The sequence below is a fragment of the Rattus norvegicus genome, chromosome 5, assembly GCF_021556685.1.
Source record: "Rattus norvegicus strain SHRSP/BbbUtx chromosome 5, alternate assembly SHRSP_T2T, whole genome shotgun sequence".
In the NCBI taxonomy this organism is placed as follows: domain Eukaryota; kingdom Metazoa; phylum Chordata; class Mammalia; order Rodentia; family Muridae; genus Rattus; species Rattus norvegicus.
Genome location: NC_141538.1, coordinates 77,958,443 through 77,985,616, shown reverse-complemented (window position 1 = coordinate 77,985,616; position 27,174 = coordinate 77,958,443). Strand labels below are relative to the sequence as shown.

Sequence of the window (27,174 nt, the reverse complement as noted above, 5' to 3'; positions counted from 1 at the left end):
GCCATACTCAGAAAATGTTTCAGGGGGAAAGAACACACAGACTCCAGGAGGGGTACTGGGTGCCTCTCTACTCTACAACTACCTAGGGCAGAGTGTTAGTCAGGGAAAATGAATGAATGATTCTAAAGGTGTTTCTCTGGTTAAAGAGTGTTTAGAAGTTTATCATATTCTTGCTGAGCATTTAGTAAATATCTTACAACTGCAAGATAGAGCAAGGTCAGAGTCACAGTGATGCTGACAGCCATTTTCCTCAGGTTAGATAATGGGTTATTTTTTCATTGATTTTAATTTTTCTTACTTAAATATACATTTCTAAAAAGATGGGTGCATGTGTGTGCACACACATAATTTTAATTCAAGTGATAGAATACATATTTTACAAGCATTTTTTGTGAGATGTCTGGAGAAAAGTAAGCCCTTTAACTTCTCGTTTTCATTCTAAGACAATCCGCTTTTCCTGTTATTGCAAGTTTTCTTAGGACGGAGTCTCCCAGCCTCCTGATTGGTACATAAGTCATTACAAGAGTCTGCTAAGAAAAATTGGAAGTACAACTGACCTATCCCAGTCTCATTCGTAAACTACAATTTCTTGCTTCCTTCTCTTTTCTTCCCTCCCTTAGAATGAGTTTATAACCAGGTACCATGGTGGTGCAGGTTTTTAGTCCCAGCGTGTGGGAGGCAGAGCTAAAGGAACCTCCACTAATTCCAGGCCAGCCTAGTTCACAAACTGAGTTTCAGGACCGGCTAGGACTTCACAGAGAGACTCTGTCTTAAGAAAGAAAGAAAGAAAGAAAGAAAGAAAGAAAGAAAGAAAGAAAGAAAGAAAGAAAGAAAGAAAGAAAGAAAGAAAGAAAGAAAGGAAGAAGGAAGGAAGGAAGGAAGGAAGGAAGGAAGGAAGGAAAGAAAGAAAGAAAGAAAGAAAGAAGGAAAGAGGGAGGGAGGGAGGGAGGGAGAGAGGAGAGAGGAGGGAGGAAGGGAGGGAGGAAGGGAGGGAAGGAGGGAGTGAAGGAGGGAGGGATGCTGGAGAAATGGATCAGTGGTTAAGAGCACCCACTGCTCTTCCAGTGAACCAGGTTTACATTCCCAGCACCCACATGGCAGCTCACAACTGTCTGGTCCTTCAGTTCCAGAGACCTAGTTCCCTCTTGTGATTTCCTTGGGCACCAGGCAAGCATATGGGGCACATATATACATGTAGGCAAACACTTAAACACATAAAATAAAATCAATTGTTTTTAAAATGAAAATATGCTGACTTAGCACTAACTTTATCTCAGTTTGTTCATAAAAAGAATAAATACCCTCAACATGAACCTCCTCATTGCAACAATTAACGTCTTCCCTCCCCTGCTTGCCTAAAGTTGGGAACATTGGGTCTCTTCCATACCTAGAATGTTTAATCACATGACCAAACTGTAACAACTAGATTGGTGACTTCTGCCATAAATATTTTAGCACAGTAACCTCCAATTTTTAAAGTATGAAGCTATATATTCCAGTTCCACACACTTTTATCTCACATGAACTTTTATCATTAAAACATTTTTTCCTTTGTGTATATATGTTGGGGATGTACACATATGTATATATGTTGTATGGGTACACTCACCTGTGTGATCACATATCGGCGACTGAGGTTACACCTGGGTGTATTTCTTCATTTACTTCTCCACTTATTTATTTCTTTACTTGAGCTTGGGTCTCCCTTTCAGTTAGACTTCTTGAGACCAGCAGGCCCTCCAGAGCTGAGGTCACAGGCGTGTCCAAACTCAGGTCCTCATGGTTTGCCCACTGAGCCATCGTCCCAGCACCTTGTGTTCATTGTGCATTAATGATTCTTCTATAGTAGCCTTATAAATTCTATCTATAACCAATACACATTTATGGACCATTCTAGTAACTACTCGTGCTTCCTGTTCCTCTTCAGCCCCAGACATCTCCAATCAGGCCTTCTGCATAACCTACCACAGTGACTCTTTCTTGCCATACTTTAAAACTGTGAGGAACTCTTAAGGAGAATCTATGCCTCTCATTTTACAAATAAGAAAACCTTGGAGCTCTGACCAATTTTGAATTTGGGGGTAATCCCAAAGTAAGGAATCAAAGAGGCAAAATAAGTTTATGTCAGTCACCTACACTCTAGTGATCTGGGTGGTACCATCCTTGACAGCTGTGCTCCAAGACCAAAAGGGTATGTAGAAGAAATCTGGCCCCTTTCCTCCCATTGCACAGCAGATGACAGAGACCTTGGGTGTGAATCAGGGCTTAGGTTGGATCTCCTCCTTCCTACGACCCATGGGGCGGGGAGGGAGATCACAGTCAGACCACCTATACAGAAAAAGTAATGAGCGATAACCGCCTTTGGACTCCTCATCCAAGCATGGACAGACCAGAGCTATGGGAGTATATAAATCCCACCTTGGGAGCTTTGGAGAGATGATGACGGAGGCAGTATTTCTTGAGGCTTAATTTTGAAAAGAGGTATGTGACAGTCCACGTTCCCATTTTGATCAGTGACCATCTTTGCAAGACTGACAATGATGGAGATCTCTGGCCCTCTTGTGTTCTTTAAAGACATAGAAAGTTGACAAATATTTGCAGTCAATACTGTCATTTCTACCTTAGCAGTGCAGAGTCTTTATGTTCTAGGAAAATTGTTCACTCTACCAAAGTTCTGCAGTTCCCATCAGGCCTCTCTGGATCTGAGAGCTCTCCTTTTAGCCTGTTCTACCTCATCAACTTACCCTTTGTATTAGTCAGGGCTCTCTAGAGTCACAGAGCATATGGAATGTCTTTCTATATTGAGGGAATTTATTATGATGACTGACAGTCCAACTCCCCAACAATGGGCAGCTGTGGAGGGGAAGTCCAAGGATCTAGTAGTTGCTCAGTCCCACAAGGCTGGCTGCTTCAGCTGCTCTTCTGTAGAAGTAGACTCCAACAGATGTGCTGGCAAGTCAGTGCAAGCGGTGAAGAAGAGTGAATCTTCCTTCTTCAATGTCCATATGTAGGTCTCTAACAGAAGATAATAAAGTCCATGTTGAAGTTGGTGGGCCAGGAAAAGCCGGTCCCAACCCTCCCTGACAGCTGAATGGCTCTCCTCAATTGATGGCTTCCAGCATGAATGCAGATAGAGAAAGACTCATCCTCCCTTGGGGGCCTGGCCACTAGGAATTTGACCATGATCCAGTGACTATATAAACTTTTTCCTCCTTCTTCTTTCTTTGAGGGGAAGATAGGTCACAGGAGTTGGGCAGGTGTGGACATGGGAGGATTAAAGGTGTGTGCCACCACACCTGGATCTGGAACTTGTTTTGTCCCAGGCTGACCTTGAACTCAGAGATCTCCTTGTCTTAGACTCTTGGAATTAAAGGTGTATACTACCTTGTCTGCGCCTAAGATTTCATAGCCACTGTGCCTCAAGATCTCCATGGCAAGATCCAGATCAGAGACTTGTATCTTCCAGCCTAAAGATCTGGATTACAGGTGTGCCCTCCAATTCTGGATTGTAGTTCATTCCCGATATCGTCAAGTTGACAAGCAGGAATAGCCATTACATCCTTCCTAAAGCATGACACAGGCTGCCTCACTTTCCCTGCTCTGGAACACTCAAAGACCCTTCTTTGTTGCTTACCAACTTCAAAGTTCTCTCTATGAGTCCCTCTGTAATCTAACCCTGGCCTCTTTGTCTCTCCTGGTTTTCTTATACCTTAGCTCAAACATGCCCTACATAGAGGGACCTCAGTTTTCAGTCATTTGTCTTCCATAGAATTCACATTTCTTTGTGTCACATGTTAACATAATTGTCTTGGGGGAAAAGTTCATATAGTCACTGGATCATGGTCAAATTCCTAGTGGCCAGGCCCCCAAGGAAGGATGAGTCTTTCTCCATCTGCATTCATGCTAGAAGCCATCAACTGAGGAGAGCCATTCAGCTGCCAAGGAGGATTGGGGCCAGCTCTCCCCAGCCCACCGACTTCGACATGGATTTAGGTAGCCCAGACCACAGACATCTGCATGGGCTTCAGTGGTAACATCAGCCACTGGCATCATGGACCACGTTGGTCCTTCAGAAAGATCCAATCCAGAAAATGACACTTTCTTCATCTCAGGCCTCCATCATTGCCTGGACACAGAGATCAGCAGGTCAGGGTCTGAGTCTGTATTTGCATAAGCTCCAGGTTAATACACCCCACCCCACCAACCCTACTGGGCAATGACAGTATGCCAACTTCAGCCCCCTGTCACCTGTCACGTCTCCACTTCTGCCTCTGTCCATAGCTCTCGCTTTTCCTATCATTTCCATTCCCTTGTTCATCATGGTGGCACCTGCTACCTCACACCTCAAGAAAAGGGCAGCACTAAGTGTCCAGCTTTTATATTTTAGTTGACTATGTAATAAAAAAGTATGGGTCTGAGGTAGGAATAGACATATACATTGAAAAGCTCTCAGGGAGAACTTTCCCTCAGGATGGAGACCCTCCAACTCCAAAGACCAGACCGAGACACCACAGGATGCAATCAGCAAGAGGATTTGGTTTATTGTCGGGATACACAGGCACAGGCACCTGCGGGCGCTTCAGTCACTCGGGGGACTGGCGCGCCCCACGGAACCAAGGATGGCTTTTATAGGATTTTGGGGAGCAGAAGCAAGCATACAGAAGCAGATGCATGGTTACAGGGATATAATTGGTGGATTCTAATATGGCAAGGGTTTAGCTTGGGGGCAAGTTTCCTAGCTACCTTCCTGAAACATAACGGCTGACTCGGCCCCCCAAGGGTTCAGCCCGGGGGCAAGTTTCTTAGCTACCTTCTTGGAACATAACGACTGACTCGGCCCCCCACCAGGGTGTGGGACCTCTCCCGGGGCTTTTTTTCATTGTCAGGTGCTCAACCGAAGTCGTCCTGTTGCCAGGCCTTCAACCAAACATATCTTGCTTGGCAGCCGCTGTGTACTCAGTGTTCTAACCTTTCCCTGAACCAGTCATCTTAAGTACAGCCTTGCAAAATGGCGTTACTGCTGCTAAGCTGGGGTCTTTCATTCCCCCATTTTTTTGCTAACTTTGAGTGAAATCTTTCACTCGACTTGGTCAAGAAATTTCTGTCTGGTGGGGGCTTATTCCCCCACTGACTCTAGGCCACAAAAGGGCTAGGAGGAGCCACGTAGGAGTTTTAACTTTAAGGGGTTTGGAGTGCGCTGAACTCTCCATGTCTGGGGTGTAGTGTTGTGATTAGTCAATTCCTCAGACCGGACTGCCTTGACGTGTGGTGCGTGGATCTAAGCCGAGACTCCGTCTACCTTTAGGGCGGTCGGGGTAGTCAGGAGGACGGTGTAGGGTCCTTTCCACCGTGGCTCGAGATTTTTGGTCTGGTGTCTGTGTACCCACACGGTGTCTCCAATCTGGAACGGGTGTGGCACCACCGGATGCTCAAGCTTGTCCTGGTAAGCAGCGGCCAAAGGTCTCTAGACGTCTCTCTGCACAATCTGTAGGGCCTGTAAATGGGCCCTCAGAGAAGGGCTGTCAGCAAAATCAGCAATGTTTGAATCAAAGAAATGGACAAATGGGGGTGGTGTTCCATATATTATTTCAAAAGGAGTTAGACCATGGGGGCCCGGGGTATTCCGGGCCCGATATAGAACTAGGGGAAGGAGGGCCACCCAATCCTTTGAGCCAGTTGCAAGCGTAAGTTTGGATAAAGTCTCCTTAATTGTTCTATTTATGTGTTCTACCTGACCTGAACTCTGGGGTCTATAGGCACAATGTAATTTCCAATCAATCCCCAGCAATTTGGCCACCAACTGACTTACTTGGGAGACGAAAGCGGGCCCGTTGTCCGACCCCAACGCTTGAGGCATGCCATACCTGGGAAAGATTTTCTCGAGGAGCTTCTTAGTGACCATTTTTGTAGTCTCGTGCTTTGTGGGGAAGGCTTCGACCCATCCTGAGAAGGTGTCTATAAACACTAGGAGATACTTGTATCCATATATACCTGGTTTAATTTCAGTAAAATCAATTTCCCAATGGATGTCGGGACGGTGTCCCCTAGGACGAACTCCTTGTCCAATCCTGGTCCTTCCCGGGTTAACCTGAGCGCATGCTTTGCAACTCTCAGTCACCTTTTGTATCGCTTTGTCCCGATTCAAAAAACACAGATTTATCTCTTCCCGATCTAGTAAGGTTTTCATCTTCTTAAACCCCAATTGGGTTAATTTATGTAAAAAGGAGATCAATTCAAAAGTCCTTTGTAGACCCACTGTTTTAGTTGAGGGTGGTAGATGGCCCCCATTTTTTTAGGAGCTCTATGTCCTCATGGGCATAAACCCAACTGGTTTGTCCCACTGGTGGGGGCGTGGGTTGGTCTGGGCTATTTAAGGGCAAGATTTGTTTGCTCATGGCCGCTTCTCGCGCCGTGGCATCGGCCAGCCGGTTTCTTCGTGCCTCTGGGTTGTGCCCTTTCTGGTGTCCTGGACAATGTATAATACTCAGTCTTTTGGGCAAGAATAGGGCTTCTAAGAGGGCCAGAATTTTAGCCATATCTTTACCCTCAGATGTGAGCAGCCCCCGCCTCCGGTAGATCTCCCCGTGGATGTGTGCTGTGGCAAAGGCATAACGGCTGTCTGTATATATATTTAGCCTCTTACCTTTTGTCATCTTGAGCGCCTGAGTCAAGGCGATGAGTTCAGCCCGTTGTGCGGAGGTACCAGCAGGCAGGGCTCTCGCCCAAATCACTTTGTCCTCCGTAGTGACCGCAGCTCCAGCCTTTCGCTCTCCCTCTGCCAAGAAGCTGTTGTCATCCGTGTACCATGTGTGGTCAGCATTCTGAAGAGGCTGGTCCGATATGTCCGGCCTGGTTCCATGTACTTCTGCGAGGATTTGTAGGCAGTCATGCTGTTTTGCCTCCTCTGGTAGAGGAAGCAAGGTGGCAGGATTGAGGGTGACTACGGGCCCAAACTGAACCTGTTCTGCATCCAGTAACAAGGCTTGGTAGTGGGTCATGTGGGAATTAGAGAGCCAGCGGTCTGGGGGCTGCTTTACCAAGGCCTCCACTGCGTGGGGTGTTAGGATGGTGAGTGGCTGCCCCAAAGTCAATTTTCCAGTGTCCTTGATCAGGACAGCAATAGCAGCCACCATCCTTAGGCACGGTGGCCAGCCGGAGGCCACAGGGTCCAATTTCTTAGACAGGTAGGCCACAGGGTGTTTCCAGGGTCCCAACCTTTGTGTTAGGACCCCTTTAGCATACCCCTGTTTCTCATCGATGAACAGTTACTGAGCAAATTGTAAGGGTTTGGAACAGTCGGATGAATATCTTTTATCCTCTTGTTGACCTTTCTCAAGTCTTGTATTGGCCTATAAGCTCCAGTGCCAGGTTTCTTAACAGGCAGAAGAGGCGTATTCCAAGGCGACCGGCAGGGGACTAGGATGCCTTGATCTAGAAGCCTCGTAATGTGAAGCCTTATACCTTGATAAGCTTTATGTGACAGGGGGTATTGTTTTATGGAGACTGGAGTTGTAGTGGCCTTTAACTGTATAATTAAGGGGGGCTGTTGGAGCGCCAACCCCATCCCACCAGTCTCTGCCCAAGCCAGTGGAAAATTCGTGACCCAAGTGTCTATTTCTAGGGATTGTGGCTTGTCCTCTAGTTGTAGGGTTAGAACTTGAAGGGGAGTTCCGTGGGGGCCAGTTATTCGGGCCCCTCCTTTCTCAAAATGAATTTGTGCTTTTAGTTTGGTGAGCAGATCATGGCCCAGCAGAGGGTACGGGCAGTCCGGAACATGTAAGAAAGAATGGGTCACCTTACCGGTAGCCAGCTGAACCCGGCGGTCCGTAGTCCATCGGTATTGTTTCTCACCAGTAGCTCCTTGTACCCAGGCCGTCCGGTCGCTGAGTTGTCCTGAAGCTTGAGTGAGGACTGAATGCTGGGCTCCTGTGTCTACCAGGAAAGTAACCGGCTGCCCCCCAACTTTAAGCGTTACCCTGGGCTCAGGGGGGGACTCCTGGCCCTGACCTCCCTAATCTTTATCTAGAGCCAAGAGGGAGGTTCGTGGTCGAGGCTTTCGGGGTCCGCCAGGCTTCTTGGGGCACTCTCTGGCCCAGTGCCCTTTCTCTTTGCAATAGCCACATTGATCTTTATCCAGCTTCAGCCCCTTTCGAGCTCCCCCCCATCTCCCTTCCTTTCTTGGCCCTGAACTATGGCGGCCAAGATTCGACTTAGTTCTTTGTTTCTTTTTTTATCTCTCTCTTCCCTCTCTCTGCGAACTCTATCTTCTTTTTCTTTTTGTGTCTCTCTCTTATTAAAAATCCTTTTAGCTTCTTTAAGTAAATCCTGTAATGTATAGCCCTGCAAATTTTCTAACCTCTGTAACTTAGTCCTGATATCTGGAGCAGCCTGCCAGATGAAGGACATAGAGACACTCGTCATTTGTCCTGGGTCATCTGGGTCATAGGGAGTGTACATACGGTAGGCCTCCTTAAGTCTCTCTAGAAAGGCGGAGGGAGTTTCCCCTGCTTCCTGTAATACCTGTTTTACCTGAGCCAAATTAGTAGGGCGTCGTATAGCCCCTCGGAGACCGGCTAGAAGCAACTGGCGATAAAGGCGTAGGTGTCCCTTACCTTCAGCTGTATTAAAATCCCAGTTTGGTCTCTTAAGTGGGAATGCAGCATCAATTTTTTCAGGCAGCTGGGTGGGACGCCCATCATCTCCCAGAACATGCTTTCTGGCCTCTAGGAACACTCTTTGTTTTTCTTCTGAGGTTAAGAGGGCCTATAAGAGCTGTTGGCAGTCATGCCAAGTAGGCTGGTGGGTAAGTAAAACAGATTCTATTAGGTCGGTGAGTGCCACCGGATCTTTGGAGAAAGAAGGGTTGTGTTGTTTCCAATTGTAAATGTCAGCTGCTGAAAACGGCCAGTATTGGGTCTGGCCACCGGTTCCCTGTCTAAGTGGGAAAGCCTGGGAGGTTGAATCTGGCATCACCTCGCGCTTATTGCGCAATCTCCCTGCGACAGGGGAGAAACCCTTATCAGACTGTGGCCGGGCAACTGATCTGGCCGGCGGCTCTGCCTCCTCCGTTTTAGCCGGGCTTGTCAGAGAGAAGATCTATGAGAGGGGAGTTTGGGTCTGCCGGGAGGACAGGTTTCTTAGAAGGTTCACAAAGGTAGAGAGAGGAAGACGTGGCCGGCAGACCGGGCGGGGCCGAGGGGACAGGCTGGGGGTTGAGGGGAGGCCAATTCGGGTCCACGAAGGGTTCCGCCCAAGGGGGGGGGGGTATAAGGCAAGACTCTCCCAAGTGATAATATAAGGAACCTGGTCAGGATGTCCGTGGACGACCCGATCTTTAACCTGTAAAATAATGATCTTATTAAATGTGCCATTCACTGGCCATCCGGCTCCGAAGGTGGGCCACTCGGATGTGCAGAGAGTCTGCCATTTTCCTTTTTTAACCTCGACGGACTGGTTGTGTGCCCGGTCGTGGACGTCTTTCCAATGATCAAGAGTGAGACTTAGGGGCGTTGTTAGGGACTGTCCCATGTTAGTTCTAAGGAAGATTAGAACACAGAGAAAACAAACAACACCAACAGTCAAACAAACAACAGACAGGCGTGCTGCACGGCTTTGGTACCAAACTGAAAGCAAAAAGTCAGATAGAGGTGGCAAAAGTCCGGGGCCCTCTGAAAGCCAAAAATACAGACAGAGTGCCGTTAGTCCGGATCTTTCTCCTCTCCCAGATTGGGGCCCGAAAAGTCGGGCCCCTAGCACCCTTGGAACGTCTTCCAGGGCTGCGGGGCGAGAAGTCCGAGCTCGTCAGCTCCTTCTTCGTCCCGCCCAAATTCCAAACAACCTGGCTGAGCACTCACAGAACAGACCTGGCTGAGTGCTCACAGAACCTGGCTGAGCGCTCACAGAACAGACTTGGCTGAGCGCCCACAGAACAGACCTGGCTGAGCGCTCACAGAACAGACAGAATAAGGTAGAACGAGACAAAATTAGACAGACAGACAGACGTCGGCCGGCTTACCTCCCAGTGGGTGGTCGGTGGTCCCTGGGTGGAGGATCTCCTTTCCCGGCCAACGCACCAAATGAAAAGCTCTCAGGGAGAACTTTCCCTCGGGATGGAGACCCTCCAACTCCAAAGACCAGACCGAGACACCACAGGATGCAATCAGCAAGAGGATTTGGTTTATTGTCGGGATACACAGGCACAGGCACCTGCGGGCGCTTCAGTCACTCGGGGGACTGGCGCGCCCCACGGAACCAAGGATGGCTTTTATAGGATTTTGGGGAGCAGAAGCAAGCATACAGAAGCAGATGCATGGTTACAGGGATATAATTGGTGGATTCTAATATGGCAAGGGTTTAGCTTGGGGGCAAGTTTCCTAGCTACCTTCCTGAAACATAACGGCTGACTCGGCCCCCCAAGGGTTCAGCCCGGGGGCAAGTTTCTTAGCTACCTTCTTGGAACATAACGACTGACTCGGCCCCCCACCAGGGTGTGGGACCTCTCCCGGGGCTTTTTTTTCATTGTCAGGTGCTCAACCGAAGTCGTCCTGTTGCCAGGCCTTCAACCAAACATATCTTGCTTGGCAGCCGCTGTGTACTCAGTGTTCTAACCTTTCCCTGAACCAGTCATCTTAAGTACAGCCTTGCAAAATGGCGTTACTGCTGCTAAGCTGGGGTCTTTCATACATCACTTGGAAATGCCTTGTAATTGTGTTACCACTCATGACTCCTGGTGGTTTCTATGACAAATACCTTAAAGTAAGGGAGAAAGATTGGTGCTAAATTGCCTAGAGGAAACTATTTTCTTCTCACTTCTTTCTTCACCCACACTAAAAAAAGAAAAATACTAAAGAGTCTTTTTGGGTAGCTGACCTCAAACTCAATGTCCTCCTGTCTCAAGTTCTGAAGTGGGACCATGCCTGGGCAGCATTTTAATTATTGATTGGCTAGGGACATCTTTATTTTTTAATGTATTTTTATGTTAGATTTGTCCTAAAAGATATTTAGATCATGATTCACAGAAGGTCAGTTGGGAAACTAAAGCTACCATTTGATACCAGGGAAAATATAAGAATATGTAAAGAACCACAAAATAATCACATTTTTAAAGCATGCAATGGAAAAATGACTTTGTGGCAAAATTGTAAAGAATTCACATTTAGCAACTTTGCCCTTGGCACTGCTTTTCACTGAGGTGAGTAAGGCTTCTCACTTCCCCACGTGCACAGAGCAGGGCCTGAGTGAGGCAGGAGAGTGGTCATTTGTACATTGGTCTTTCTCTGAGTCCTTTTTTGCTTTTCCTTTTTTCCACGCTACCCAAACAGGCATATTTCCAGACGACCCTGCCATCTTGGTTCATTTAGCCTGTGCCAGTGAATACAGCCCCTGCCGTGGCCTTGGCTCAGAGACTTTCGTTCCTGACAGTAACAAATCCCATGGAGATGCCTATTTCATTGCTAAATCTCCAGACAAATACAGTTTTAAAATAAACATTTCCCTTTAAAAGGCATATTTTTGTATGTATTTGATTTTTTGCCTGCGTGTATGCATGTGTATCACATGTGTGCTTGGTACAGGAGGAGGTGAAAAAGAGCCAGTTCCACGGAGCTAGAATTACAGAAGGTTATAAGCTACCATGTGGGTGCTGGGAACTGAACCTTTACCAGAGCAACAAGTGCTCTTAACTGCCCCACAAGCATGCATTCTCTAACAGACAAGCTTCTTAAGTACTGACACTGAAAACTTGGTGTCAGTCAGGGGTAGTGGTGCACATCTTTAAGCTCAGCAGGTGGAGCTCTGTGAGTTTGAGGCCAGCCTGGTCTACAAAGTGACTTCCTGGACAGCCAAGACAATTATTACACAGAGAAACCCTGTCCCGAAAAAACAAAATGGAAAACTTGGTGTCTAGAGAGCAGCTGTCTATTACATTCATTATCGGTATCACAAGACATTGGTCTGCAACGACAGCCACACCAGGTTATAAATTATTAAAACGTGTGGTGGAAAAGTAGGGGAGGGGTAATACTAGGTCAGTGGTAGAGCACTTGTCCATCAATGTCCAACACTCTGGGTTTGATCCATAGTTAAGTGTGTGTGTGTGTGTGTGTGTGTGTGTGTGTGTGTGTGTGTGATGTATGTATGTATGTACATGGACACACACACACACACACACACACACACACACAATGATGGTTAATAGCCTTGGGTGTCATGACCTCATTGAGATTGAACAAGGTCCTGCTTGAGAATACTCTGGATCTCCCCCAAATCCAACAATCCAAAGGGTTAATACCTGTTAGGAACTGAGCAGATATGCAACAGATGGTTTCTATCCTGGTAGATTAGTACCAAGCCACAAAGGGGTTAAATATACTGAACGTTACCGCACACCTTTGAGGTCATGCAGCTGCTTTGCACCTGACCACCCTAAGTCAATCCAGTTGTGTTTTGTTAGGTTCTGTTTAAATCTACAGCGGGCAACACATCCCCAGAGGACTTGTTAAAACATGCTGTTCGGGCCTCACCCTCTGAGGTTCTGAGTCAGTAAGTCCGGGGTGGGGTCTGGGAATGTGTGCAGTTCCCAGGCCATGCCGGGGTAGCTTGTTCACTGCTCTAGAGAGAGCCTCAGATAGATGTGGTTCTTGATAGTTGGACTTTTTAAACATCGGCATGCACAGGAGTAACAGAGCGTCTCAGAAAGCAGGTTCTTTCTCAATCAGTGGATTTGATGCAAAGCCTTGCACTTCTTCCAGGATCCCACGTGATGCTGATGAGGTCTTCACCTTGGATCAAGGTCTACGTGGGATTTGAGTTGCCAAGGCTGGGGCATTAATGAGAACCCATTCTTCATTTCCACACAATGGAAGTCTTGATTCCAAGTCCTTATTTCTTTCTGTCTACAATTCCCTCCTGGCCCTCCTCCACTGGTCATATTTTAACTCTATCTTCTTTTGTTCTTTTTCTTTTTACCTGCTTCCTTTTCTTCCTTCCTCTCACTACTTATTCCCTTCGTACTCTCGCTCACTGGTTTCCTTGGCCTCTTTTGAAGTTTTAAAAATCCTGGCCTTCACTCAGGACTGTGTTAAAAAAAATTTTTAAATAGCAAACAAAATTTAAAAAACAACAACAACAACAAAAGAAAAATCCAGCTCTGACTTCTCATAAGGAATCTCTCTCCAGGCTGTCTCAGACTTTCATGATTCCAGTGATGATGTCAGGAAAGAGTCTTGAAAAACACATGTGAGCACATGTTAGGGAACAATGCAGTCAGTCAGGTAGGTCCAGAGGCAATGTTCAGACCTCTTATTCTAGAAAGTTCTTAGCTTGATCACTTTTCTGAGACTAGAAATTTTCCCTGTTTATGAACTAACATAGCAAACATTTTTCTTTAGAAAGGTACTACTTTTTGTAAAAACTGAACTATTTTCTGGATATTAATGCTGCTTAAATCCTGAGAATAAACAGGCTTCTGTATGCCTTCCCATGACCCTCCTTGTCCTGAGGCTGCATGAGATGCTTGGCAGCAAACGCTGTGAAAGTCTGTAAGTCTTAGCACTGGAGAACAGAAGTATGGCCCAGCCTCATATCCATTCAGATACCAGAGCGTGAGGCAGTCGTTTGTCCTTAATTATCTGTGTCTGAACGTCTGCTTTGTCTCTCTATGTGACAAGTGACCCAGACTTCAAGTCTGAATCAATTCTAGCAACATAAAACCTCTGAAGCTGCGGTATCAATCAGCTCGCCTTAGACGAGTGGACAAAACTACCTGGGAACTTGCAAGGTAAACCATGTGCAAGAGAAGCCTGGAAGCCAGCCCTCCCTTTGAAGCAGTAGTTGCTGAAGGTGGGTGTGAGTTGTTGACCCCAGAAGTCATTTATGGTTGCCACCACTCAGAGATGCTAGTGACAGCTGTAGGTAGAGCCCTGATGTCCTCATGCTACTGAATATCGTACTGTGCAGACAGGGTCCCCCTACTCACCGTGATAGCAAAAACTGTAGCCCAGAACATCAGTAGGGCTTCTGCTGAAGGGCCTTGTTCAGAGGATGCTCAATCTGTCTTGTCACATCTGTCTTCCCTTCCTGAATAAAAACCGAGAGAAACAAAGGAAGATTCCATGAGGCTTAAACCTTTGACCTGTAATTGTGAAGTGTGGATTCTGTTGTTATTGGTGGTGGTGGTGGTGGTGGTGGTGGTGGTAGTGGTGATGGTGGTTTGGTTTGGTTTGGTTGGTTGGCTGCAGTTTGCCAACCCCTGAGTGAGATGATAGAAGGATCAAGCAGAGGAAAACTGAATTCTAATGCCAACAGGGTCTATATAGCAATATAGGCAAAGCACTTCAGGAGGCAAAATATGTGGGAGGGGGATATTGGACAAAGACATGGGAAATACTATCTCTTATTGTTGTAGGAGAAAATAGCAGTGTGTACACAAGGAAAAAAAGCATCTTGCTGTTGGACCACTTTCGGTTCAGTCTTGCCAGCAAAAGCAGACCAAGGTCCAGTTAGCCATGGGCGTGCATCCCCTCCAGGCCCAAACACATGTCTCTCTATCAACACAGGTCTGGGGGTTGGCGGGGAATGGCAAACAAAGAATTTTCCTCATTTTTATTTTATTGTAGAACCAACTACTTTTCATATTTTTCTTGTCCTTGTTGCCCTAAGGAACAGAAGTCATAGCCAGATTATTTTGTTTTGATTCTGAAAAACCTTAAATTTTTGCTCTGTGTGTGCGCGCGCGCGTGTGTGTGTACGTGCACAGATTGTTAACAAAGATTTTTTTTCTTTTACAGTTTTTAAAAGTTGGTACTAGGAAAACCATATATTTCTGCCCCTTGTGGAGGAGAGTTTGCCAACCTCTGATTGTGTCAAAATGAAGTGTCCTTGTTGTCTAATAGAACAGAAAGGCAAAGTTCGTGGAATCTGTGAGTCATAAAATGAACTTACAGAAAGCCCATTATGAGATTAAGGTGTTGGTAGTTTTTCTTTCTACCGCACATTTTCTTAAAATCCTAAATGGAGTTAGCTTTGAGCCACTTAATGTGCATGCTTTCTGATGAGATGGGGGAGGTCAGAGAATAAAGAAAAGTGTAGGAATGGATGACAAAGGGGTGAGAGCAAGATGAGAGCACCCAGAGCTTGGCTTCTGTATCCAAAACCCTCGGTGTTCAGGGTCTTGGCTAGCCAACTAGTCACCTAGCCACAGCCTAAAAGGTGAAACTGTTCAGAGTCCCAAAGTTCTAGGTTCTGAGATGACCCATGCAATGAGGTCATAGAAAAGTTACCTCTCTATTCCACGCAGAATGCCGTAATTAATGGGACAGCTACCGTGATCCACCTGATCCAACAGGAGAGGGTCAGCAGCAAGTCCCAGGTGATAATCATGGTGCAGAAGATTAAAAGCATGGCAAGTATTTGTTGGCTTCATGGAGTGCTTCAAAAGCAGGATCCAATGAGTCCTGATAGACATTCATTGTGTTCTCCACCCAGTACTCCTTCATTGCTCTACGTCAAGGGAGACCTTTCAAGTCTTGTCTTGGTTTTATGTCTCTTGCCATAGTGTCTCACTAAAAGACGAGACCATGTGACTCTGGCTGACTTGAATCTCATGGTGTACATGAAACTCAAAAGCCCCTGAGAAGCCAGGTTTGGTGGTGCAGGCTGGCACTTCCAGCTACTCAAGAGACAGTGGCAGAATTACAAGTTAAAGGCCAACCTGGGGTATTTAGTGAACACAAGGTCCAGCCAAGGCAAGTAATGAAACTCTATCTCAAAATTTAAAAAAAAGTTAGCTTTAGAGCTAAAGATAGGCCTTGTCTAGCTTGTGCTGTGCGCTGGGTTTAATCTCTAATGTCACGGGAAATAGAGCTACCACTGAGAGACAGAGACCTGTCTTGGCTGTGTGAGAATTCAGTCATCCATTCTGCAGAAATAACAGGCCCAGGAAGTGGGTGCATCTTCTCAGAATCGTCACCTGCCCGGAACTAAGTCAAATGGGAACTTATCAGGTTCCCTTGCTGAAGGGCACGCATGCCTTCTGTATGACATTAACTCCACCCTTAATGGGGATAGGCCCTGCTCGACTTAATCCAATTATGAACTAACCTGATCAGCATCCTGTCCGGGCTCTTTCAACCACAGCTCATCCCCGAGAGAAATCAGTAATGGTTGAAGAAATAGGCACTGGGAGTCAAGCTGCCTGAATGAACAGTCTGCGCCATCTGCCTCTGGTTGGCCATGAGAAAGTTGGTGACCATCCATGGCCTTAGCTATGAAATCAATAGGATGGGGATATATATTCAATGGGGTGAGAATGAGGATTACAGCTCCGAACATCAGGGTGGGGGAGCTCATCTCAATTCCAGTGAGCAGTGAGAAGGTCAATTGTAAAGAACACTCCCTATAGCTGTCATTCTTTCACCCGATAAGAGTTCCTTCCCATCTGCAAATGAGGAGCTGGGAGAGAAGGGGGGAGGGGTAAGCTACAATAGACTGCAATAGGGAAAAAATAGGCCCCAAGTAGGTAATATAGGACAGTCACAACCAAAAACACACATACAGCGATCTGAGACCCCGGGATGGAAGACTTTAATTAGGTGACATCAACAATTATTAAGATTTTACTTAGGATGTTTAGCAATGACAAAATAAATTGCTACATGGATAGTATTGATTTTATGAGTGGTCAATCCCACAAGGCAAGAAATTCGACCCTGATGCATTCACACCTGTTTTAAAATTATTAAACAGACGATCAGCTTGAACACTGGTTCTGCTTTCTCCTTAATACTTCCGTTTCTCCCGGGCTGACCTGCTTCTACCCAAAGGTAGCCACCATACCACCTCATTTAGTAAGCAAACTTCTAACTTGTTTGGGGATGTATCAGTTCACTCACGGGTACTCACGGGGAAAACTATGTCTAACCTCAGACTCACTTAGCAAAGGTTGGAACAGGGGTTGGGGATTTAGCTCAGTGGTAGAGCGCTTGCAAGCGCAAGGCCCTGGGTTCGGTCCTCAGCTCCGAAAAAAAGAAAGAAAGAAAGAAAGAAAGAAAAGATTGGAGCATCTATAAGACAGTAAGGTAAGGTTCCCCTGTCATTGTAGCCTTTGCAAGATTTCCCTTTTATTTCTGCAAGAGTTTGTGAGATTCTGTGACTGTGTGCACTTCTTCCTGTGCTCTCGTTTCAGAGGGAATTTAAAGAATTGCTTGGCGCTGCTGGAAATAGGCTTGTGGTGGTAGAATTTTCAGCACAGTGGTGTGGCCCCTGCAAAATGATTGCTCCTGCTTTCCAGGTAAGGATTTCCAGTGTCTATCTTACAGCTGCCAAAGGAATTTAGGTCCCCAAACGCTTTTCCAACCCTTCTTACGTTTTCCTACTTCTGAACTATTAGGAGTTCTGTTGTTGTTTTTGTTCGTTGTCTTTTAAGCATCCCAGTGAACCTGAAGCTAATGTTCTGGAATGTCGTGAGGTGAGACCGGAAGTTTGGGATGTTTTCACTGTGGGGCGTTCACTAAGGAACACCAGGGTACGCAGAAGGATTACACGTGGGAAGAGCAATTCCGTATCATTACATCTTTCCAAAGTTGGAACCCAGAACTTACTCAACGAGATCCTAGATAGACACAACATTTATGTTTAGCCATGAAATACGCTTGTGTACTGTTTGGTACCTATAGAGGCCACAAGACAGCATCAGATTCCCTGGAACTAGAGTCACAGACAGTTGTGAGTTGCCACTGGACCCTGATCCTCTGGAAGAGCAATCAGGGCTCTTAACCACTGAGATATAAACTCTCCGTCCCCCACTCCATCTCAGGGAATTTTAGTCTTCTTTCTGCTGATTGTACAAAGTCTCCTGGTTATCTGTGGTCACCTTTGTGACATGTATCAAATCATAATTGTGCAATATATATCATATACATATATATTCTTTATATTTGAATATAAAGAAGGTCCTTTGATAATACAACTAAAAATGTTCTACTCTGTTTTCAGCGAGGTTTTTAAGCATCTTGGATTTTCTCACTTGACCTCTTGAATCTGCCAAAGCTAACTCTAACAACGGTCACAGCCATCAATATTCAGACATAAATGAACTTGTAGCAGATGGACGAGCTACAAGACATTTCTCCTTTGGCACCTGTATGTGTGTGCTTTGTGTGACGTCAGATGTCTTCCTCAGCTGCTTTCCTCACAGACTGGAGCAAGTTCTCCTGCAGAACTAAGAGCTCATCTCCAGGCTAAGCTGACTGGCCAGATGGCTCAAGGGACCCACTGTCTCTGCTTCCCTCATGCTGGGGTTACAGGCAGGCGACCATACCCAAAGGCTTTTACATGGGTCCCAGAATCGCATCCTCAGTCTTTACACTTGCATGGCAAGTGCTTTACCCACTGGGCTATCCCCCCTCCTTCGATGTGACTCTTCAGGATCCCCGCTCTGCCCAAAATTCTTGTACTATCCAGAGGAACATGCTATTGTTAGACAGACCATTCTGTGACTCAAAACTAAGGAGGGAGGTTCTCTCACTGTGCCACAGAAATAGCCAGTGCTTGGGTGCCAAAGTGTCAATCCACTCAATACCATATGCCATTTGAGTGTGTGTTTGTGCATGTGTGCATGTATGTGTGCCAACCACAACTGCTGTCATTCCTCAGACGCCATCTATCCTTTGTTAAGTGATGGTGACTTGTTTGGTTTGCTTTGCTTTGCTTTGGTTGGGTTAGATTGTTTGTTTGTTTGTTTGTTTGTTTGTTTGTTTTTGAGGTTAGTTTTCTAAATGGTCTGGAACTCACTGAGTAGGGTAACCTGGCCAGAGATCCACCCGTCTCTACCTACCCAGAGCTGGGAATGCAAGTACATACCACCATAGTGTCTATTTTTCTCACGGGTTCTGAGAAACCATGTGTTCACGGTGTCAGACTTAGGTCTTCATGACTGAATGGCAAGCACTCTACGGAGAGCTATATCGCCAGCCTTAAAACCCAAGTCTTAGTTTTTGCTTCCGTGTTCCTGTTGTAGTTTGTTAAACTAGTGATGATGTGGAGAAATGTATTGTTATCTCTTAGACGGTAGAACGGTAAAATGAAACAGTTGCTCTAAAAATAATTTACCAATTTCTTATAAGGTATATAAATTATACATATATATATGATAGGATGTTAGAAGAAAAATATAGGCCTATAAATAACTTAGTATAGCATGTTAAGTGGTTAATTAGCCCATGACCTAAAAAATTAAGATTGAATAAATCTGTGACTCTTGATGAAATAAAATGAACGTTCATTTAATATCCTGCAATAGCTAAAATCTAAAAGAAAAGCTCGTGTCTGTTAACAGATCATCTTATACTAGAATTAAAAGGAATTATGTAGGGGTTGGGGATTTAGCTCAGTGGTAGAGCGCTTGCCTAGGAAGCGCAAGGCCCTGGGTTCGGTCCCCAGCTCCAGAAAAAAAAGAACAAAAAAAAAAGGAATTATGTAAACATTACTCACTATATATGCAGATAAGACAGAGCAGAGGGACACCTGTCAAACGAGGGGTTGTTTTTCTGTGAATAAGTGAGAGTTGAGGGAGATGTAGCTGGAAAATGTTCGCCTTTGCTGTACCTGCAACTCTTGGCCTTTTGTAAGGGAGAGTATTTGTGTAATTTGTGTGATTTTTTTAAACTCCTTGTCCATGAGGGCTTAGGAGGAAGGCTCTTTCTCCTCTAGTCACTGTACCCGGCAGAGAGCAAATTAGAAACATAAATAAAGTTAAACAAGAATTTTAACACCACGAATTAAATGCTTATTAAGTCACTGGAAGGCAGGGTGAGAAGGTGCTGCATGGGGCCACACTCTGTGGCACGGAGCACAGGCTACTCCCTATAACCCAGTTAGACCTCAGGCTTATGATTCTCCTCCCTCAGTCTCCCAGGTACTGGCATTAGCACTGTGCCACTACCCCCAGCTCAGAATCATCTTATTAATCTGAAAAATATTACCAAACCCCAAGGGTCTTTAGGTTTATAATAATAATTTTCTCCCATTTCGCTACCTCAAGGGACCGCTGTCAAAGTGTCTTTTATTCTCCTGAAATACTTGTTATCTCGGAGGTTTACTGCCTCCATCTGCCAACCTAGGCCTAGTCCTGGAAGCTTCTAACCTCTGTGTAATCTTATCTAGGCCTAGAATGTTTCAGTCTCTGAGACTTACAGCTGAATAAGCGCACCCCTTTTTAGTTCTTTCTGAGCTCTGACAGGCTGGTTTAACTCAGCTTTTCTGGCTTGAAACCCCTCCCCATGATAACTAATTTAATCTGGCTTCTTTCTTCCAGCCTCTCCTGAATTGCTCTTCTTGGCCTCATATTAACTCTTATCAACCTGTTCTGACCTTCTAGCTTCCTCTCAGTCTCTGGCTTGTTCTCTCTTCAACCTGTCTCTGTAAAACTCTCCCAGTAAAACTGCCTCTCTCCTACTCTGCAGTGCTCTCCCTCAAGTAGCTTCCCTTTCCTCTCTCTTCTTGTGAGAATTGGACATAGTCTAGTCTGTCAAATCTTTCTCTGATTCGTCACTTTGTCTGCCACTCCATTAGACATCACCTTGAGACACCACTGCTTCCTTCTACAAACTAACTTTACCTTTATTTGGGGGGATTAAAGGTGTGTGCCGAGGGCAGAGCCGAAGTGCAACTAGAAACAGCCTTTTTCAGTAAACATAATCTCAAGCCTCACAGTAGAGACCAGAGAAGAAAGAGCCCCTATAGAAGTCATGGTTCACACAAGAAATTACAGGGGGGGGGTTGCCAGCAACAGGGCTTCTCACCTAAGCATTCTCATGCCTTGCATCTTCCGCTTCTCCCTCCCCAGGGACTGCACTCTCTGGCATTGACTCCACTTGGCCAAGCTTTGGACACTTTGTATGTCACCTTCTAGGAGTAGTCTCATTTGACCGAGGCGACTAGAGATGCTTGTGACATGATTTTTTAAACAAATCAAGATACTCTGAAATGCCCGCCAATTTGGACATAAATCTGTGCCCACATAAGTTTTTACTGTCCTTTACCTGTACCTCCTGAACCAGGTCCTTGTTATCAAAGACATTTCAAAAACAAAATAGAAGCAGAAGACAGCCCCGTCTTCTAACACCTTTCATTTCTTGCATGGTTTCCCATTGGCTAGCTGAAGTCAGCTGACAAGGGAGTCTGGGAAAAAAAAATCTAGTTTCAATAGAGGATAGATGATAGAGGGTGTGTGTTGGGCGGGGAGAGCTAGGCTGGTAGTCACCAGGGATCCCTTCTACTGACAGCAGCCTCCCAAACTCTGTCAGAAATGAGGAGGTAAAAAGTAATAGCTGGTTCAGGGAACTGCACCTTTTTCTGGGACACCAGCACCACAGCATGGTTTCTAACACCGTTCTAAGCCCACCCCCATCACCCCAGACAGATTTTGAAAACTCTTACAGGTAATCCCTTGATACTGTCAGGAACATCCTGTTTTGTCTCCCCACCCCAGACTGGGTAGGCCTGGCCTCCACTGCACACAGCCAAATTGCTCTCCTTTTTGTCCTTGAATCTTGAAGCACACATCCTCACTTTTGTTCTTAGACCCTGCAGGGGATCCTTGCTTGAGGGGTTCCACGTTCTAAGCGGTAATGAACCCTCGGAATGACGACGCTTAGATCTCTTTAGCAAGCAAGTCATACATTTCTTCTTTTACAGAACAACACTTCATGGTGCAAATGTTGATGTTTATACTGTTTTATTCTTTTGTCTTGAAGGCAATGTCTTTACAATACCGAAATGTCATGTTTGCTCAGGTGGATGTGGATTCATCTCAGGTAAAACTCCTAAATCCTCTGTGTGGACCATAAAACCCCAAACACTGTGGAGTTCTGTGAATGTGACGGATGATATCACCTGGCTTAAAAAAACAAGGGGGATTCCACATCTTTTTTTCACAATAAATGTAGTAAACTGTTTTATGAAACTTTCTTTAAATATTAGCAACTATATGGTACCTACCCCTGCTGTAGCAGACATCACCAATCAATCCAATAGTCTTCACCTCTAGGCAGACATCATAATGAAGGCATGGTGAAAACTACTTTTAGGTTTTGTCAAGTTATTAATCACTTTCTAAAACCTAGCCCAATGATTACAGACATTTTGCCATATCTCGCTTTGGTATCCTGTGTTTGTTTTGTAGGGGGGTTGCTTATATAGCATAAAGAGTTCCAGGAAATCCTCCATCTTTTTCCTAGCTCCATCCTTCCCACTTCTCCTCTCCCAACATAAAAAGTCTCAGAGTCTCAAGCCAAATATGCCCTATTACTATAGAAAAATATCTCTACAGAATTATTCTTCCTTGGCTTTGTTAATTTATAATAAGGAGAGGTGATAACATTAATTCCATATTAATTAGCTTTCTGTCACCCTAGCAAAATGCCTAAGAGAAAGTGAAACAGAAAGATTTGTTTTGTCTCACCGTTTTGAAAATTGAAATCTTTGGTGAAAGCTCAGTTGCTTTGGGCCTGCAGGAGGAAAGCACATTTAGACAGGAGTGCTTGGCAGAACAAAGAAATGACATCAGCAGCAGAAAGACAACAAGAGGAAGAAGGGGCCATCATCCCACAGTCCCCTTTAAAGGCATAATTCCCTCCCCACAACCAACTAAAGGCCCCTGGTACGCCTCACCTCTTCATCCCAATAGCTCCATGCTGGAGCCCCAGGTTACTGAGAGGCGTTGTGCTTTCAAACTATAGCAGAAAAAAAGTAACAAGTGACCTACCCAATCACTGGGTCAAAGGTGAGCTTTAAAATGATCAGCAAGTCAAAAATTAGTTCTCTTCTGTATCATACTTGTTCATCGTTTTGTCAACTTGACACAACTTAGCATACCTGGGAAGACACGGGTTATTGTGATAATATTTGTCTAAATTTTGCTGCACAAATTTCTGTGTGAGCATAAGTCTTTATTTCACATAGATATAAGGGGCTATATCTATGTGTGTGGTTGTTGCTACTGCACTTTAGTAGCATAGAGAGGAACTGAAAACCTTTTTCCAAAGGAACTCCATCATTTTACATTCTGACAACTACAGTAAGAGAGCTCTGACTTCACCACATTCGCACCAACACAAGTTACTCTCAGCTTTTTTATTGTAGCTTTCTGTCACTTAAGATGAAGCAAAAGTCACACTTTAATAATAACTTAAAAGTTACTTGCTTCCGTGGCAATTATAATTAAAAATACAATTTGGTGTTTGCATTTATTGTGGGAAAGAGATTTAAAGCCAATCAAACAGCAGAAATATCAATGAGAGGTGTTCAGTTCTGTTGTCTATGGGCATCTAATTTTATTCAACTTCTAAACAAGAGAAACAAAAACACACCACTTGGAGGCAGTTTGATTGGGTTAAGATTGTGGAATTCTGGCCCCTTCTCTTGTCTTTGCGCTCCGAATGCTTCAGTAAAGATTAGTAGTGAGGGAAAGAGAGTAATAAGGCTTTACAAAAAGACAGTGTATGCCTTAGATAACGCCATTCCTGTCTTCAGGCCTTTCCCATCCTCTTTCACTGATGGCATTCCCAGACTAGACTTCCAGGGGCTCTCGGCCATCATGCAAAGTTATTAAACCCAGCTCATTTAGCCAGCCAGCATCCATTTTACCTGATCTTCATCCCTCCCTCTCCTTGAGCCCTGAAATGAGGCGCCCTATTTGTGCCAGAGTGGTCCTCTTTACACAAGGTTTCCCTGGAGATTTTGAAGGTATGCTGTTAAGTATCAGGTGCCCCTAGGCTTTGACACACAGCTTCTTAGAAGTCACCAAGTAAGCACACTTGGTACAGAACTCTGACTTCTTCACCACTTCTTTTCTTTCCCAGGAATTGACTGAACATTGTAGCATCCAAGTAGTGCCCACATTCCAGATGTTCAAGCACTCCCGAAAGGTATGTTTTCATGGAAGCCATCAAGGGAGCTAAAATAAAAACCTAATCAAGGGTATACACACACACACACACACACACACACACACACACACACACACACACACAGAGAGAGAGAGAGAGAGAGAGAGATACACACACATAGACATAATACACAAAGAGAGAGACAAATACACACACAGACACAGACATAATACACACAAAGACACATAACACACAGACATATACACATATACATACACACACAGACACATACACACACATAGACACATACACACAGAAAAATACACAGAGACACACACATACAGACATACACACAGACACACACAAAAAAAAACACACACAGACACACACACACATAGACAGACATACACATAGAGAGATATGCAAACTGACACATACACATTCACACACACACACACACACACACACACACACACACACACACACACACACGTTTCAAACACTGCCCAGTCGTGAGAAGTAAAGAAAATGCAAGACTTTTACTAAGTCTCTCTCCTTCTGAGGCATCCAAATCATGAAATCCCACTATTCCCTCTACTCTGGGGGCAGAGCCTGTTGTAAGGGCATGATAGAATTCTCACAAATAAGCACAGTCATTAACAGGATGTGGGGAAGCAGTCACCAAAGATTATACAAAGCAATCCAGCCTCGTGACATTGTGCACAGCCTGGGTTTAATGTTCCAAACCCTGGTTCTATGGGGCCCTCAGTGGCTTGCTTAGTCTCTGTAGATCTTTGTTTCCCTAGTTGTAAGATAGAGAATATTCTAACGTTCCCTCACGGGGTTGTTACAAACATTAAATATGTGACCATGACTACAGAATGAGACCCGTCCCGGCGTTCATGGTTTAGTATGTTTACTAGCTGTTCTTCTGAAGATACCAGTAGTATAAAATGCCTAACATGCTCGGCGTGTGATGAGGTTAGTGTTTGCAGAACGAGTAGGGGCATTGATAGTCACATGAGCTTCATGAAATAGCATTTTGCAACAAAGTTAGGAGGCACAAAATATGCCTTGTCTTTCACACCAATATCTCATCCCTGGGAACATATGCCATAGGATCGCCTCAAGGGAAGACAATAACTGGATATGTAATAATTCTAGCATTATTTCTGACATCGACAATAGAAGCAATTCTGTTGCCTCTTTCGGCAGAACGTCTCAGCGCAGTGTAGGCTGTCTATTCTGTGGAATAGTATGCAACCAAAATGTTATGACCAATACTGCAAAGTTTAAAAATCACGTTAGGGAGACCCCGTGAGAGAGAGAGACCCAACCGCCTGGTCAGGTGGGCACTCCTGAGGCTGCAGAGCGGAAGAGACCACCAACACTGCTCACCCCTGCCCACATCCCTGGCCCAAGAGGAAACTGTATAAGGCTTCTGGGCTCCCGTGGGGGAGGGCCCAGGAGCGGCAGGACCCCTGCCTGAGACACCGCCGGAACCTGAAGGAAACAGACCGGATAAACAGTTCTCTGCACCCAAATCCCGTGGGAGGGAGAGCTAAACCTTCAGAGAGGCAGACAAGCCTGGGAAACCAGAAGAGACTGCTCTCTACACACACATCTCAGACGCCAGAGGAAAAAGCCAAAGACAATCTGGAACCCTGGTGCAATGAAGCTCCCAGAAGGGGCGGCACGGGTCTTCCTGGTTGCTGCCGCTGCAGAGAGCCCGTGGGCAGCACCCCACGAGCGAACTTGAGCCTCGGGACCACAGGTAAGACCAAATTTTCTGCTGCAAGAAAGCTGCCTGGTGAACTCAAGACACAGGCCCACAGGAACAGCTGAAGACCTGTAGAGAGGAAAAACTACACGCCCGAAAGCAGAACACTCTGTCCCCATAACTGACTGAAAGAGAGGAAAACAGGTCTACAGCACTCCTGACACACAGGCTTATAGGACAGTCTAGCCACTGAAAGAAATAGCAGAACAAAGTAACACTAGAGATAATCTGATGGCGAGAGGCAAGCGCAGGAACCCAAGCAACAGAAACCAAGACTACGTGGCACCATCGGAGCCCAATTCTCCCATCAAAACAAACATGGAATATCCAAACACACCAGAAAAGCAAGATCTAGTTCCAAAATCATTTTTGATCATGATGCTGGAGGACTTCAAGAAAGACGTGAAGAACTCCCTTAGAGAACAAGTAGAAGCCCATAGAGAGGAGACGCAAAAATCCCTGAAAGAATTCCAGGAAAACACAATCAAACAGTTGAAGGAATTAAAAATGGAAATAGAAGCAATCAAGAAAGAACACATGGAAACAACCCTGGATATAGAAAACCAAAAGAAGAGACAAGGAGCCGTAGATACAAGCTTCACCAACAGAATACAAGAGATAGAAGAGAGAATCTCAGGAGCAGAAGATTCCATAGAAATCATTGACTCAACTGTCAAAGATAATGTAAAGCAGAAAAAGCTACTGGTCCAAAACATACAGGAAATCCAGGACTCAATGAGAAGATCAAACCTAAAGATAATAGGTATAGAAGAGAGTGAAGACTCCCAGCTCAAAGGACCAGTAAATATCTTCAACAAAATCATAGAAGAAAACTTCCCTAACCTAAAGAAAGAGATACCCATAAGCATACAAGAAGCCTACAGAACTCCAAATAGATTGGATCAGCAAAGAAACTCCTCCCGTCACATAATAGTCAAAACACCAAATGCACAAAATAAAGAAAGAATATTAAAAGCAGTAAGGGAAAAAGGTCAAGTAACATATAAAGGCAGACCTATCAGAATCACACCAGACTTTTCACCAGAGACTATGAAAGCCAGAAGATCCTGGACAGATGTCATACAGACCCTAAGAGAACACAAATGCCAGCCCAGGTTACTGCACCCTGCAAAACTCTCAATTAACATAGATGGAGAAACCAAGATATTCCATGACAAAAACAAATTTACACAATATCTTTCTACAAATCCAGCACTACAAAGGATAATAAGTGGTAAAGCCCAACATAAGGAGGCAAGCTATACCCTAGAAGAAGCAAGAAACTAATCGTCTTGGCAACAAAACAAAGAGAAGAAAAGCACACAAACATAACCTCATATCCAAATATGAATATAACAGGAAGCAATAATCACTATTCCTTAATATCTCTCAACATCAATGGCCTCAACTCCCCAATAAAAAGACATAGATTAACAAACTGGATACACAACGAGGACCCTGCATTCTGCTGCCTACAGGAAACACACCTCAGAGACAAAGACAGACACT

General features: G+C 45.1%; 2 protein-coding genes and 1 long non-coding RNA gene across 7 annotated transcripts in view; 1 reads left to right on the top strand and 2 right to left on the bottom strand.

Annotated features, from left to right (window-relative positions):
• Positions 1–2,784: 2,784 nt before the first annotated feature.
• Positions 2,785–15,198, bottom strand: LOC108351128 (uncharacterized). Its single transcript, XR_015620901.1, has 3 exons — positions 14,941–15,198; positions 13,976–14,076; positions 2,785–3,015 (listed from the first exon to the last, which is right to left on the bottom strand). It is a non-coding gene; the product is annotated as an uncharacterized LOC108351128 (long non-coding RNA).
• On the bottom strand, positions 4,517–10,240 carry LOC148005810 (uncharacterized). 5 transcript variants are annotated; one of them, XM_087551598.1, is made up of 3 exons: positions 6,644–10,240; positions 5,865–5,943; positions 4,517–5,519 (listed from the first exon to the last, which is right to left on the bottom strand). In XM_087551598.1, exons 1-3 carry the CDS (start codon positions 7,131–7,133, stop codon positions 5,465–5,467), a joined length of 624 nt encoding a protein of 207 aa, XP_087407724.1. In that variant the 5' UTR covers positions 7,134–10,240; the 3' UTR covers positions 4,517–5,464. The 5 variants fall into 5 exon arrangements, 4 of the variants coding, with proteins under 4 accessions (XP_087407724.1, XP_087407725.1, XP_087407723.1 ...); XM_087551599.1 differs by lacking the exon at positions 5,865–5,943 and adding an exon at positions 5,810–5,864 and having other exon boundaries at positions 6,644–7,993; XM_087551597.1 differs by having other exon boundaries at positions 5,810–5,943; positions 6,644–7,224.
• Positions 15,199–15,353: 155 nt separating the features above from the next.
• Positions 15,354–27,174, top strand: part of Txndc8 (thioredoxin domain containing 8) — a 29,757-nt gene continuing 17,936 nt past the window's right edge. The window contains exons 1-4 of the mRNA NM_001004092.3: positions 15,354–15,400; positions 17,183–17,287; positions 21,753–21,812; positions 23,859–23,924. Of these exons, the coding sequence (NP_001004092.1) occupies positions 15,377–15,400; positions 17,183–17,287; positions 21,753–21,812; positions 23,859–23,924 (255 nt within the window). The 5' untranslated portion in view covers positions 15,354–15,376. The remainder of the gene's footprint in view (positions 15,401–17,182; positions 17,288–21,752; positions 21,813–23,858; positions 23,925–27,174) is intronic.